We start from the raw sequence: 15,074 nt of genomic DNA, 5'->3' as shown, positions 1-15,074 counted from the left end.
CGTGTGGGACTTGCGGAAATGTGCGCAGAGCCGGCGCACCTTTACGAGCAGGTCTGACCAGCGTGGGTAGCTTTTCAGAAAGCGCTGAACCACCAAATTAAAGACGTGGGCCAGGCATGGCACGTGCGTGAGGCTGCGGAGCTGCAGAGCCGCCACCAGGTTACGGCCGTTGTCACACACGACCATGCCCGGTTGGAGGCTCAGCGGCGCAACCCAACGGTCGGTCTGCTCTGTCAGACCCTGCAGCAGTTCGTGGGCCGTGTGCCTCTTATCTCCTAAGCTGAGTAGTTTCAGCACGGCCTGCTGACGCTTGCCCACCGCTGTGCTGCCACGCCGCGCGACACCGACTGCTGGCGACGTCCTGCTGCTGCTGACACATCTAGATTGCAAGACAGAGGTTGAGGAGGAGGAGGAGGGTGCTTTAGTGGAGGAAGCATACACCGCCGCAGATACCACCACCGAGCTGGGGCCCGCAATTCTGGGGGTGGGTAGGACGTGAGCGGTCCCAGGCTCTGACTCTGTCCCAGCCTCCACTAAATTCACCCAATGTGCCGTCAGGGAGATGTAGTGGCCCTGCCCGCCTGTGCTTGTCCACGTGTCCGTAGTTAAGTGGACCTTGCCACTAACCGCATTGGTGAGGGCGCGTACAATGTTGCGGGAGACGTGGTCGTGCAGGGCTGGGACGGCATATCGGGAAAAGTAGTGGCGACTGGGAACTGAGTAGCGCGGGGCCGCCGCCGCCATCATAGCTTTGAAAGCCTCCGTTTCCACAACCCTATACGGCAGCATCTCAAGGCTGATAAATTTGGCTATGTGGACGGTTAACGCTTGAGCGTGCGGGTGCGTGGCGGCGTACTTGCGCTTGCGCTCCAACACTTGCGCTAGCGACGGCTGGACTGTGCGGTGCGAGACATTGGTGGATGGGGCCGAGGACAGCGGAGGTGAGGGTGTGGGTGCAGGCCAGGAGACGGTAGTGCCTGTGTCCTGAGAGGGGGGTTGGATCTCAGTGGCAGGTTGGGGCACAGGGGGAGAGGCAGCGGTGCAAACCGCAGGCGGTGAACGGCCTTCGTCCCACCTTGTGGGGTGCTTGGCCATCATATGTCTGCGCATGCTGGTGGTGGTGAGGCTGTTGGTGGTGGCTCCCCGGCTGATCTTGGCGCGACAAAGGTTGCACACCACTGTTCGTCGGTCGTCAGGCGTCTCTGTGAAAAACTGCCAGACCTTAGAGCACCTCGGCCTCTGCAGGGTGGCATGGCGCGAGGGTGCGCTTTGGGAAACAGTTGGTGGATTATTCGGTCTGGCCCTGCCTCTACCCCTGGACACCGCACTGCCTCTTGCAACCTTCCCTGCTGCTGCCCTTGCCTCCCCCTCTGAAGACCTGTCCTGAGTAGGCGTTGCACACCAGGTGGGGTCAGTCACCTCATCGTCCTGCTGCTCTTCCTCCGAATCCTCTGTGCGCTCCTCCCTCGCACTTACTGCCCTTACTACTACCTCACTGCAAGACAACTGTGGCTCATCGTCATCGTCCTCCTCACCCACTGAAAGGTCTTGAGACAGTTGCCGGAAGTCCCCAGCCTCATCCCCCGGACCCCGGGAACTTTCCAATGGTTGTGCATCAGTGACGATAAACTCCTCTGGTGGGAGAGGAACCACTGCTGCCCAATCTGAGCAGGGGCCCGAGAACAGTTCCTGGGAGTGTTCCCGCTCCTGAGCATGTGTCATTGTAATGGAGTGAGGAGGCTGGGAGGAAGGAGGAGCAGCAGACAGAGGATTCGGATTTGCAGCACTGGACGGCGCAGAACTCTGGGTGGATGATAGCTTGCTTGAAGCACTTTCTGCCATCCACGACAGGACCTGCTCACACTGCTCATTTTCTAATAAAGGTCTCCCGCGTGGACCCATTAATTGGGCGATGAATGTGGGGACGCCAGAAACGTGCCTCTCTCCTAATCGCGCAGCAGTCGGCTGCGACACACCTGGATCAGGAGCTCGGCCTGTGCCCACACCCTCACTTGGGCCTACGCGTCCTCGGCCGCGTCCACGTCCTCTAGGCCTACCCCTACCCCTCAGCATGCTGTATTACCAGTGATTTCCAAGCCAGGAAAGAAATTGGCGCAAGCCTGCAGCCAAAATAGAATTTTTTCCCTTGTTTTTCAAAGGACAAGCCACACTGCGTGTATTCAATGAATACTACTAAGTTTAATAACTGTGTTGTGGCCCTGCAAATGTGTCAGAGAACTGCAGTGATGCAAAGTTATTCGCTACAGTAGATCAGGGATTTCCCATGCAGGAAAAAAATTGGCGCAAGCCTGCAGCCAAAATAGAATTTTTTCCCTTGTTTTTCAAAAGGACAAGCCACACTTCGTGTATTCAATGAATACTACTAAGTTTAATATCTGTGTTGTGGCCCTGCAAATGTGTCAGAGAACTGCAGTGATGCAAAGTTATTCGCTACAGTAGATCAGGGATTTCCCATGCAGGAAAAAAATTGGCGCAAGCCTGCAGCCAAAATAGAATTTTTTCCCTTGTTTTTCAAAAGGACAAGCCACACTGCGTGTATTCAATGAATACTACTAAGTTTAATAACTGTGTTGTGGCCCTGCAAATGTGTCAGAGAACTGCAGTGATGCAAAGTTATTCGCTACAGTAGATCAGGGATTTCCCATGCAGGAAAAAAATTGGCGCAAGCCTGCAGCCAAAATAGAATTTTTTCCCTTGTTTTTCAAAGGACAAGCCACACTGCGTGTATTCAATGAATACTACTAAGTTTAATAACTGTGTTGTGGCCCTGCAAATGTGTCAGAGAACTGCAGTGATGCAAAGTTATTCGCTGCAGTAGATCAGGGATTTCCCATGCAGGAAAAAAATTGGCGCAAGCCTGCAGTAAAACGTAGCTGGCTGCGTCTGATTTTTTTTAACGTTCTGCACGCAGCACACACGTACCCAGAGCCCTGAGGACTGTCAGAGGCAGGCGAAATAGAATTTTTTCCCTTGTTTTTCAAAGGACAAGCCACACTGCGTGTATTCAATGAATACTACTAAGTTTAATAACTGTGTTGTGGCCCTGCAAATGTGTCAGAGAACTGCAGTGATGCAAAGTTATTCGCTACAGTAGATCAGGGATTTCCCATGCAGGAAAAAAATTGGCGCAAGCCTGCAGCCAAAATAGAATTTTTTCCCTTGTTTTTCAAAAGGACAAGCCACACTGCGTGTATTCAATGAATACTACTAAGTTTAATAACTGTGTTGTGGCCCTGCAAATGTGTCAGAGAACTGCAGTGATGCAAAGTTATTCGCTACAGTAGATCAGGGATTTCCCATGCAGGAAAAAAATTGGCGCAAGCCTGCAGCCAAAATAGAATTTTTTCCCTTGTTTTTCAAAAGGACAAGCCACACTGCGTGTATTCAATGAATACTACTAAGTTTAATAACTGTGTTGTGGCCCTGCAAATGTGTCAGAGAACTGCAGTGATGCAAAGTTATTCGCTACAGTAGATCAGGGATTTCCCATGCAGGAAAAAAATTGGCGCAAGCCTGCAGCCAAAATAGAATTTTTTCCCTTGTTTTTCAAAAGGACAAGCCACACTGCGTGTATTCAATGAATACTACTAAGTTTAATAACTGTGTTGTGGCCCTGCAAATGTGTCAGAGAACTGCAGTGATGCAAAGTTATTCGCTCCAGCAGATCAGGGATTTCCCATGCAGGAAAAAAATTGGCCCAAGCCTGCAGTAAAACGTAGCTGGCTGCGTCTGATTTTTTTTAACGTTCTGCACGCAGCACACACGTACCCAGAGCCCTGAGGACTGTCAGAGGCAGGCGAAATAGAATTTTTTCCCTTGTTTTTCAAAGGACAAGCCACACTGCGTCTATTCAATGAATACTACTAAGTTTAATAACTGTGTTGTGGCCCTGCAAATGTGTCAGAGAACTGCAGTGATGCAAAGTTATTCGCTCCAGCAGATCAGGGATTTCCCATGCAGGAAAAAAATTGGCGCAAGCCTGCAGTAAAACGTAGCTGGCTGCGTCTGATTTTTTTTAACGTTCTGCACGCAGCACACACGTACCCAGAGCCCTGAGGACTGTCAGAGGCAGGCGAAATAGAATTTTTTCCCTTGTTTTTCAAAGGACAAGCCACACTGCGTCTATTCAATGAATAATGTATGTCTTCTGGCCCTGCCTACACAATTCTATCCCTGTAGTATTAATGCCGGGTGCAATGGTCTGCACAGCCGGTTTTGAGAAAAAAAAAAAAAAAATGCAACACTGCTAACAGCAGCCTGGACAGTACTGCACACGGATAGATGTGGCCCTAGAAAGGACCGTTGGGGTTCTTGAAGCCTACACTCACTGCTAACACTCTCCCTGCCTAACCACCACTTCTGTCCCTATTGCAGGGCGCAATGCTCTGCAGATCCAATTTTGAAAAAAAAAAAAAATTACAGTGCTAACACAGTACTGCACACTATTAGATGTGGCCCTGAGAAGGACCGTTGGGGTTCTTGAAGCCTACACTAACTCCTAACGCTCTCCCTACAGCAGCTCCAGCACGATACCACTGTCCCTCAGCTAACTCACAAGGCATCTGAGCCGAGCCGCGGGAGGGGCCGATTTTTATACTCGGGTGACATCTGATCGCCCCAGTCACTCACTGCGGGGGGGTGGTATAGGGCTTGAACGTCACAGGGGGAAGTTGTAATGCCTTCCCTGTCTTTCAATTGGCCAGAAAAGCGCGCTAACGTCTCAGAGAGGAAACTGAAAATAACTGGAACACCGCGTGGTACTCATTACGAGTAACGAGCATCCCGAACACCCTGATATTCGCACGAATATCAAGCTCGGATGAGTACGTTCGCTCATCTCTAATTTCTATGGGCTTGAAAACGAAAATATTTTCTTTCCATTTTGCTGTTCCTATGATGGAACAACAAAACAGAATTGAAAACACTAGCATGAAAAGACCCTAATTTCACATAAATAATGTTATATTTGGATATTATACTCAACTTTTTTTACATTGTGACTTTTTATACTTCAACAAAATGCGTTGTTTTTTCCTCTTCTCCATTGAAAGCTATTTTAACCTAAAACTCTATGCAGCATGGCACTTACAATATACTATAATATTAACAAATATATAAATATACAGTACTCTGTAAGAGTTTTAGGCAGGTGTTGAAAAAATGCTGCCAATTAGGAATCTTTTTAAAAAATAGAAGGTTTTCAACCCCAAACATACAACCAATATCTTTAAGAACTATCTTCAGCATAAAGAAGAACAGGGGGTCCTGGAAGTAATGATATGCTCCCACAGAGCTCTGATCTCAACATCATCGAGTCTGCCTGGGATTACATGAAGAGACACAAGGATCTGAGCAGCCTACATCCACAGAAGAACTGTCCTTAATTTTCCAAGAAGTTTGGAATACCCACCCTGCTGAGTTCCTTCAAACAATGTGTGTAAGTGTACCTAGAACAACTAATGCTGTTTCGTAAGCAAAGGGCGGTCACACCAACTATTGATTTGATTTACATTTCTCTTTTGTTGTTTCATTTTGCATTTTGTTAATTGACCACGAAACAATTAACATTTCTATTTTGAAAGCTTTCTTACTTTGCAGCAATTTCTCCACAACTGCCGAAAACTTTTGTATGCCTTCTAACGGCCCATTTAGACACAATGATTATCGCTCAAAATTCGCTGAAAAGCCGTCTTTTGATCGACAATCGCTGTGTCTAACTGCACTGACATCGTGCAGTTTTCGTTAAGCCGTCGCGCATCGTTGTCTTTCAGTAAGCTGAAAGACAATGATGAGCCTTATCAGGAATTCACAGCGGGATACAGCTGATACTATTGTTTCAGTTGTATCCCACTCCCTGAAGACAGGCGGGGTATGAAGAACAGCGTGGTCCAGCTGTGTTCTTTATACCCCGCTCAGAGCGCTCGGCTGTATAACAGCCGAGCGTTCTGAGCAGAGAACAGCTGGATGCAAAAGACAAGCGGGGCCAACCCGCTTGGCTTCTGCATCCTCCACTCGGAACGCTCGGCTGTCAACGTTTGAGCGATCACCCTGCACTGTAAATGGACACAACGATTATTGCTCAAAATAATTGTTGTGCCTAAATGAAGCTTAAGGTTTTTAGACAGATTTAAGAAATTCGACATTTTAAAAAGTTGCAAAATGTATGACAATCTCACTCCAGTAGCTGCGTGGCGTAAAAAAAATGCACATGATAAATTCCACACTGTTTTATTATTATTATAAATTTTTTGTTTATGCAAAAATGTCTCTTACGTAAAGAGTTCTAGGGAAAATGGAAGTCATTCTGTGGCAACAGCAGTCTTCCTATCTCTGCCCTATCTCTGTTTTCTACATTAGCTGCAGCTACTGCAGCACCATCTCCTGCCAGTGACTCCTCATTGTCCTCCATCCTTGCGGAGCTGGTAGATGCAGTGTCCCAGCTGGGCACAGGAGACACAGCGGGCCTCCTCAGCAGCGTCTGTGGGGGTAAATGAGCCGGGGTCTGTCGCTCTCCCATGAAGTGGAAGCTGAAGTTAGCATCCCCATAAGTGAGCACAAATGGACTTAGCAATTCTGAGATATATTCCCGGACAACTCCATTGCCCTGATGAATCGGGATCCAAACTGGGTGTCCCGCCTCCATTTCTTCTGAAGAGGTGCTGCATTGGAGGAGGCATTGTAGAGCCTTCCACATCCTCTGGCGTTGGGAAGTGGGCAGCCTAATGATTTGTGGGTCCTCCTCCCAATAGAATGGCAGCCTCCGAGAAACTGGCTCCACAGCAGCCACAGAGTGGGATTCATTCTGCTGTCAACCTGGCCAAAAATGCTCTGAGCCCAGTAGTCCGCAGCCGCAGTTAGCTCCTCCCATGTTGGGCACCAGCAAGTCCATTCAGTAGGGGTAGTCCCCTGCCACTTTGCGGCAGGCCAGGGCGTTGTCTTTTTGGTGCCAAGCAACTTTGGCGGGAGCTACTTGGTGGGAGTAAGCCATAGAGGAGAGCATTATTATGAAATGGGCGCCAATCTTGGGTGGCCCCATTGGAATTTAGGTGGCAGTCCATTAGACTTGTTTTGGCGCAGCAGATTAGATCCTGTGCCAAGTGATGCCAGAAAAAGCATGACCTGCAACACCCCAGAGGGATGACTCTGGGCACTTGACTAACATGAAGAGCTGGGAGGGATAAGTGTTGGCTTGTCACGGCAGCACTTACTAGGCTCTGGCCCCAGATGGATGACATACAGCCAAGGCCAGAGCAGGATTGCAGGCCAGCTTCGACACCCCAGGGAATGCCAATAAACGGGTTGATAGTACTTATCAATGCCAATAGGGAATGCCAATAAATGGGGGTAGTAGTACTTATCACTCATAACGCCACCATTCCCACACACCAGTATGCTACGCAGCGGGAAAAATAACACAGAGACTTGTGTGTGGTACCTTGGGTCCCTAGGATCGGTTAGGGCCCAGTATAACTTTAATTAAAGTAATAAATAAACTTTACTTAAAGAATAAACTTTTACAAACAGGTATTCAAGGCAATGCAGGTAAAATTATCTTTAAGTGACAGCAGGCTAGAGCTCAGAGGTAGGGAGGATACACAGGATGAAAACCGGTCCTACAGTCCACATTATCTTTATGTCACCGCTCCTGGATTTGGAGCACTCCAGTGGAGGAAGGGGGGTAGGGGTCACTCCACAGACATTTGGGCAGATAATTATTCAAAGGAAGGATTAAACAATAAACTCCCCGCACAGCAGGTGCGTGGGTGTGACTCCGTAGCGTACCTCTGTGAGGTTATCCTGACTTTGGACGACTGCACAGGAAAAGCCTGTAGTGCAAATTGGTACCTGTATTGTGGGTGCCTATATACAGAATTACTGGGAACTGCTCTCTCTCCTAGGATCTCAGGACTCACTCCATTTACATCCAAACTTCACACGCTACAGGAAATCGCTCCCCTTCCTCCATCTTCCCCTACATAGAAGCTGAAGGTTCTTCCATGTGGCTCTGTGTTAGCACTCTCTCAGGTAGGCAAGATGGAAGACAGAGATTAAAGACCTCTTCCCGCTCTCAAACTCTCCTATTTATACCTTCACTCATACCACATGACATGACAAACTGTTACTTTTACGTGCATGCAATGATTTTATTAGAGTTAACCTCTCAATCACCACCGCTGTGCAACACATACACTGGATATAACAAGACAGGCTTTGCACAGTGCATCTACATAGGACAAAACATGTATGACATTTATGGAGGGGACCAGGATGGTGTTCTGGGCCACTACAATTTCACCACCCAGGAAAAGCCTATCAGCCTAGTCCGCCACCTTGGATTTTGCTAGTTGAACTTAGTTAAACTAGTTTGATGAGCCAAAATCACGGGCTAAAATTGAACCTAGATTTGAACCACGATCATCTGCTGTGTTTGTGCAACAGTTTTCTACTTACAACCCTATTAAACCACATACAGTCGATAAGAAGGGAAGAGCAGGATTTTTGTTTTACTTTGGGTGTAAATAGTTCACAAGAGTGTAAATAGTTCACTCAAGATCAGCTAATACTATGAAGACTGTTAGTGGAGTCTTCCCTTTGTGCACACACAGCACTACCCTGATACTTTATGCTGTGGAATATCCTGCTTCGTGGTGCCCTTGCCCTAACTGAAGGACCAAGGAGAAGTGTGGCAACATGACATTGACTGTGCAATGAGTAATTATTATTGTGATGGATGGTCCTTGGAGCCTGGCAGAATAACAGGACTTATTCCAGTGAAATTTTACATGCAAAATTGACTTTTACTGGAAATAACGTCCTTGCATGCCTACATTACAGTTTGTCATCTCCATAAAAATGATGTAGAGGCAAATAACATTTTGAAACTCAAGTAACTCCTTCAGTGTACATGGCTTTCATGTTTTCTTACATATAGTTCCTAGACTGCCCACAATTTGAGGACATCCGGTAAATAAAAACACAGATGTATATTTTTTTACATTATGCTTTGAAAGGGATAACAGAAAAAAGGTTGGAAAAGTATTGAGTTGGGTGCAGCTAGGGGAACAGAAACATCAGTTTTCTGGGTTCTGGGTGTTGGGGAAAAAGGGTGACAACAGGCCACTCTACCTTAACCAGATTTAAATACAGGTCTAGGGCAGACCTATATAAAAGGAAAGGCTAAAGTTGCGGTTAGACATAATGATTATTGCTCAAAAAATCATTAAAACTAACGAAAGTGAACGATAATCGTTCAGTTAAAACATGAGACCATGACTGAACAACAAACGAGAATTGTTCGCTTTTCGTTTGTCACCCATTTTCAGCATGCATAAAAATCATCGCTGGTTCACTCACTTCTCGTTGTGTTTAAACACTTCCTGTTTAGCACGTCACATACAAACACTGAATGAGAAGTGAACAAGAACCGGATGATTCTCAACGATGATCTGCCTGTCTAAACAGGTTGAACGAGCTGGTAGTGATGTCACCAGCTTGTTTGCTCAGGCAAACAAGAATCGCGCATTTCTCTTCGTGTGTAAAAGGGCCATCATTCCAAGTTGATTACTAGATTTAGTACCTCTGTACTGCTTTTAGCTGAATTCAGCATTCCTAACATTCTATCATATTTTAATAATTGTGACAAAAAAAAAGGAAATACTCAGGATTCATCAAATTCCTTTAATTGCTTTTGCTGAGTTTTGTGACCACACAACTCAACAATCTCCACTTTAGTGAAGAACTTGTCCAAAAGAAAGTAAATAAGAACAGAAAAGAGGCAAGCTGTACAATTGTTCTACCTAAGTAACCCTCAAGGTATGCTGGGTGCAAACTTATCTTCATAACGCAAGTCATGAAGAAATAATGAAGGAAACAGTGACACTCAGTGGTGTGAACTGAGATCTGGGAAAAATGGGATCCAGGACTCATCAAAAAACATTGTATAACAGATGCATTAAATATAGTATAAGACAATAATATCATGTAACGTATCTGATCTTCATCATTTCATTATTTAGAAAGCAAGATGAGTGATAACAGTGTAACCACACAACTTTAGTGATCGATGCAAATATATATGCATTGTACATATATATATATATATATATATATATATATATATATAAGGATTTCAAGATCCCCCATCATTTTGCATACAATACTCCATTAGGACAAAGTGAAAACAGAATATTAGAAATCTTTGTGAAATTTTAAGAAAAAGTACAGAAATAACATTTTGCATTGACATAAGTATTCACATCCTGTACTTAGTATTGAGATGAAGCACCTTTGGCAGCCTTTGCAGCCTCCAGTCTTTGGTATGATGCCACAAGGTTTGCACACCTAGATATAGGGATTTTCTGCCATTCTTCTCTGCAGATCCACTCTAACTCTGTCACGTTGGATGGGGGCCGTCTATGGACAGCCATTCTCAGGTCTCTTCAGAGATGTTTGATTGGGTTCAAGGCTTGGATCTGGGCTGGGCCACTCAAGGACATTCACAGAGTTGTTAATGTCCTTGAGTTGCAAAATCGCAATTTACCGTGAAATTTTGCGCGATCGCGATATTAACATTACAAGTCCCATAGACCCCTGCAGAAAAAAAACGCTGCGAATTTCACAGTGAAAAAAAACTGGAGTGGGTTGTCACCCTAAAACCCATGTCAAAATCTGTGTCTTTTTGACATGGAAAATCTTGTTTACGTGAGTTTCCGCATCAAGGAGTGACATGTCACTTCTTGATGTGGAAACACTCAGAAATACAATTTTTCATGTCAGATTTTGCCAATTGACAAGGTAAATTCCATATGCAGATTCACACAAAAACTGCATCACAAAGACGTGGATTTTAGAGGCAAAATTTACATGAAATTTTTCCACTGCAAATTCCACCATGTGAACATACCCCAAGGGAGCATTCAGATAATGTTGTTGACTACACTATGGGATTCCGTCTGGGGTTCCGTCACAAGTGCCGAAAACAGTATTATGACAGAACCTCTGAATGGAGAGAAGCAGAGCTTGCACGATTTTCTTGGTTGTGTGAAAAGTAGCCTCAGGCTGGGCTCACACAGGGCAGATTTGCCACGGAAATTCCATCCAGAATTTCGCCATGGCAAATCCGCCTTCAGCCGCTAATCCGGGGATTAGCCAACCATGTGGACGAGATTTCTCAGAAATCTCGTCCACATGGGACGATGAATCTGTTGCAGCAAAGCCCTCAGAAGCTGGTGTTGCGGCGCAGATTCGCTGGCCATAGCATGTCCATTCTTCTTTTTTTTCCATTGCGGCTGCGCTCTCCTCCATGGGAGCGCCGGCTGTAACAGAAAAGCGCGTAGCTAAGTGCTGTGGGTCCTGAAGCAGTGCTTTCCTGGCGGAAATCTCGTGGTTTTTCGCTGTGGCCAAACCGCAAGATTTCCGTGTGAACCCAGCCTAAGGGTGGGTTTACAAGGGGTGGAAACTCTGCTTTAGAATCTGCAGCATTTCTGCATCCTTCACCCGGTACCCAGCGGCCTCTAGTGAGCACAGCGCCACTGGTCAGGTGATGCAAAATATACTAGGGCACAACCCGCATCAGACAATATGCAGACACCCATCCATATGCAGTCCCATCGGCATGGACACTAGACATTATGTGTTCTGTTCTCATCCATAGTCTACAAAAGGGCTGTGTGCCATCCGTGGAAAGCACAGACAGCACACCGACGGAAAATAGGCTGTGTGGATTGGCCTAAAATGTAATTTATTAGCCAGGTCTAGGACAGTTGGGAGATAACCCACAAACTTGTAATCCAAGTGAGTACAGAAATATGGCACATGGAGTAAATTGTAAGATTGTGTCTGTTTAACTGGTAAGTGGAAGGCAATGTTCTTTAATAAGATTCCGCAAGGTCAATACTGCGACTGCTAAGAAGTGTGTTGTGCTATAATAGTGGACAGGAAAAAGTGATAAAATAAAAGATATTTTAAAAACTTACTTTAGTAGCACTCCGTATCTTTTATTGCGATAATCACGATACTCATACCATGGTTTAATTCGTAGGCGCTCCGGATATATTCCTTCCACCTGAAATAATGTTGCAGCGTCCTCTGGATGCAGAATGTAAACACTCTTGTACAGTCCCAGAGTCTCCCTGTGTGAAGACCATATGCATACTATATTTTAGAACTTTTCACAGATGTCCCTTGATGACACAATGCAATTACAGATATGAAATCACACCAGGCAGATTCCAAGCCACAGACTCATAGTCATGCTCAGAAAATATCAGCGCCTACGCTCAATGTTAGACAGGAAGAGTATCACCTTTCTCCTTAATGTCTGAGGAGACTTATAAGGCCATGCATGCTGCTCTGGGAAAGATGCTGTATATATAGTTGTATAAAGTGATTTCCTAAGGCCCATTTACACACAAAGATATTCTTTCAAAGGACTGAAAAATTGAAAGATTTTGCGATGTTTGCATAAAGTGTTAATGGCCCTTTCAATCCATTTTTACTCCTCCATTCTCCCCAGCTCCAATTTATTTGAATACCCATTTGGTATTCTCCTTGCACTCTCCTGATCTTTGACAGCTGAGATCACGAGGGTGCAGGCGGTCACATGATTCCGCATTCTCTCTTAACCCTACTGATCTGGGCTGTGACTGATAGCCGAAATCAGGAGAGTGCCGGCGGTCACATGATCCCCGGGCAGAACACTTCCGCATTCTCTCTTCATTCTCCCGACCTAGTGACAGCTGACGTCAGGAGGCTCCCGGGTGTTAAATGATTGCCGGGTGGAATGTGGAAGTGCTACTTCTGCATTCTCTCTGTATTAGGGTGCCTACCCACTAGCGATATTTTTTCTTGCGATGCGAGAGCGATGATTATGAAACCAATGATTTTCAATAGTTTCATACTCATCTGCGATTTTTATTTTTAAGTCTTGCAGCGCAGAGAAAAAATATGCGATATCGTGCAGAATAAAAAGCGTGTTCAACTTATTGTACACGTCGATACCAAATAAGTGGGATTTAAATTTTTTTACCTTTCTTTATGCTAATATGAGAAAAAGCATCTAAAAATATTTTTTTTACATTTTTCTTTTTTTGTACATTTTGGGTGACTACCCACTAGCATTTGCGAATTTGCAGTGTTTTTTTTCCAGGTGTCTGTGGGGCTTTCTAATGTTAAAACGCATCATGGCAAAATCACAATTTACCGTGGAGAAAAAAAAAAGGCTGCAAATATCGCAGTGAAAAAGAGCTGTAGTGGGTAGTCATCCTTTTATTATCTTTTTTTCACACTATATGTGTCCCTCTGGGGGACTTAAAGCACAGCACTCTGGTCCCTGAGGGATAGCACGTAGCCAAGGCCAGAGCAGAATCGCAAGACACTTTCGACTCCCCTTAGATAAGGAATGCCAATAAACGGATTGATGGGGGTAGTGGTACTTATCACTCATGATGCCACCGTTCCCACCCACCGGTATGCTACGCGGTGGAGAAAAGAACACAGAGACTTGTGTATAGTACCTCGGGTCCCCAGAAACGGTTAGGGCCCCAGCATAACTTTACTTAAAGATTTAACTTTACAAAACAGGTATTCAAAGCAAGGCAGGTACAATTCACTTTCAACACCAGCAGGCCAGGGCTCAGAGGTCAGGGAGGATACACAGGATAAATACAGTCCTACAGTCCACGTTAGCTGTATGGTACCGCTTCTGGACTGGGAGCACTCCAGAGGAGGAAGGGGGTAGGGGTCACTTTGCAGACTCTCTGGCAGACAATTACTGACAGGAAAGCTTAAACAAATATCACCCAGCATGGCAGGTGCGTGGATGTGTCTCAGTAAAGTACCTCTGTGTGGTGATCCGGACTGTGGACGGCCGCACAGGAAAAACCTTACGTGTGAACTGGTACCTGTTTGTTGGGTTCCTCTATACAGGACTAATTTGGATTGCTCTCTCTCTCACTGATGGTGGGACTCACTCCATTCACATCCAGACTTTATTCGCTACAGGATATCGTTCCTCTTTTTCCATCTGAAGGTGCTGCCATGTGGCTCTGTGTTAGCACTCTCTCAGGTAGACAAGATGGAGGACCCTTTTCCACTCTCAAGCACTCCTATTTATTCCTTCACTCATAACACATGACAGGACAAATTGATACATCTACATGCAGGCAATGATTGTGTTACTGTTAACCTCTCAAGTGCCGCAGCTGTGCAACACACACACTGGATATGACAGGACAAGAGGGATTCACCACCCACAAGTGTGTAGGACTCGAAGGTGGTAATAGCTGCACATACACATCTCTCTGTGTATTTAAGCTGGGGCAGAACCAGGATGGTTAGAGCAAAAATGGACCTGCACTAGGGAAGCCGGTGCACTAATGAAATTTCCCCAGGAGAAACTCTGTCATTAGTGCTCTCCCAGCTGATACTAAATTGGACAGATGATGATTCAAGGCTCCTAGGTGATGGGATTCTGTCCAGTGTTGGTGTTCATCCAGCTGAACAGATGGTGTTTTCTTGTAATGTAAGTGTATTTATGTGTAATATGAGTGTGTTCAGGTATATCCCTTGATGATATCAGTATTTAACCTTTGGCTAAGAAATATTGTAAAAGTATGCGATATCACCTATTTTATGTTAATTAGTTTAACTATCACCTATTTTATATAATTTTGTTCACTTACTATCTTATTAAATAAATTGTGTTGTATCAACCCACTTGTCCTTCTTTAAAGCCGTATCCAAACTTCTTGCCTTGGCAATACATATGCAGATAAGGAAAATAGAACAATACCTCCACAGCGCCACATATTGGAAGACAGCATTCCTTTAAATCAATGTCCGAATCATTTATAGAACTCTTTATAATAATGCTTGAGAATTGAAAACCAAAACCAGACAACCATACACAGACAGCTGTTTCGGGGGTTTTGCCCCTCATCAGTGTGCGGTAGGATTCTGGCTTGGCTAGTGAGAGGCTTATAGATGTGTACTCTGATACTCAGTGGACTGACACTCTTCATGACATATCCCACTATGTCTCGTACTACTACAGT

The 15,074-nt window shown here is 45.3% G+C and overlaps 1 protein-coding gene across 1 annotated transcript in view; it reads right to left on the bottom strand.

Annotated features, from left to right (window-relative positions):
* CYP11A1 (cytochrome P450 family 11 subfamily A member 1) overlaps positions 1-15,074 on the bottom strand; it is a 55,016-nt gene that overhangs the window by 24,391 nt on the left and 15,551 nt on the right. The window contains exon 2 of the mRNA XM_066592364.1: positions 11,997-12,152. Coding sequence (XP_066448461.1) covers positions 11,997-12,152 — 156 coding nt within the window. The remainder of the gene's footprint in view (positions 1-11,996; positions 12,153-15,074) is intronic.

This window comes from Eleutherodactylus coqui, chromosome 2 (genome assembly GCF_035609145.1).
Source record: "Eleutherodactylus coqui strain aEleCoq1 chromosome 2, aEleCoq1.hap1, whole genome shotgun sequence".
Taxonomy (NCBI): domain Eukaryota; kingdom Metazoa; phylum Chordata; class Amphibia; order Anura; family Eleutherodactylidae; genus Eleutherodactylus; species Eleutherodactylus coqui.
Note: the sequence above shows the minus strand (reverse complement) of the source record. Positions and strands in the feature narration are given on the sequence as shown.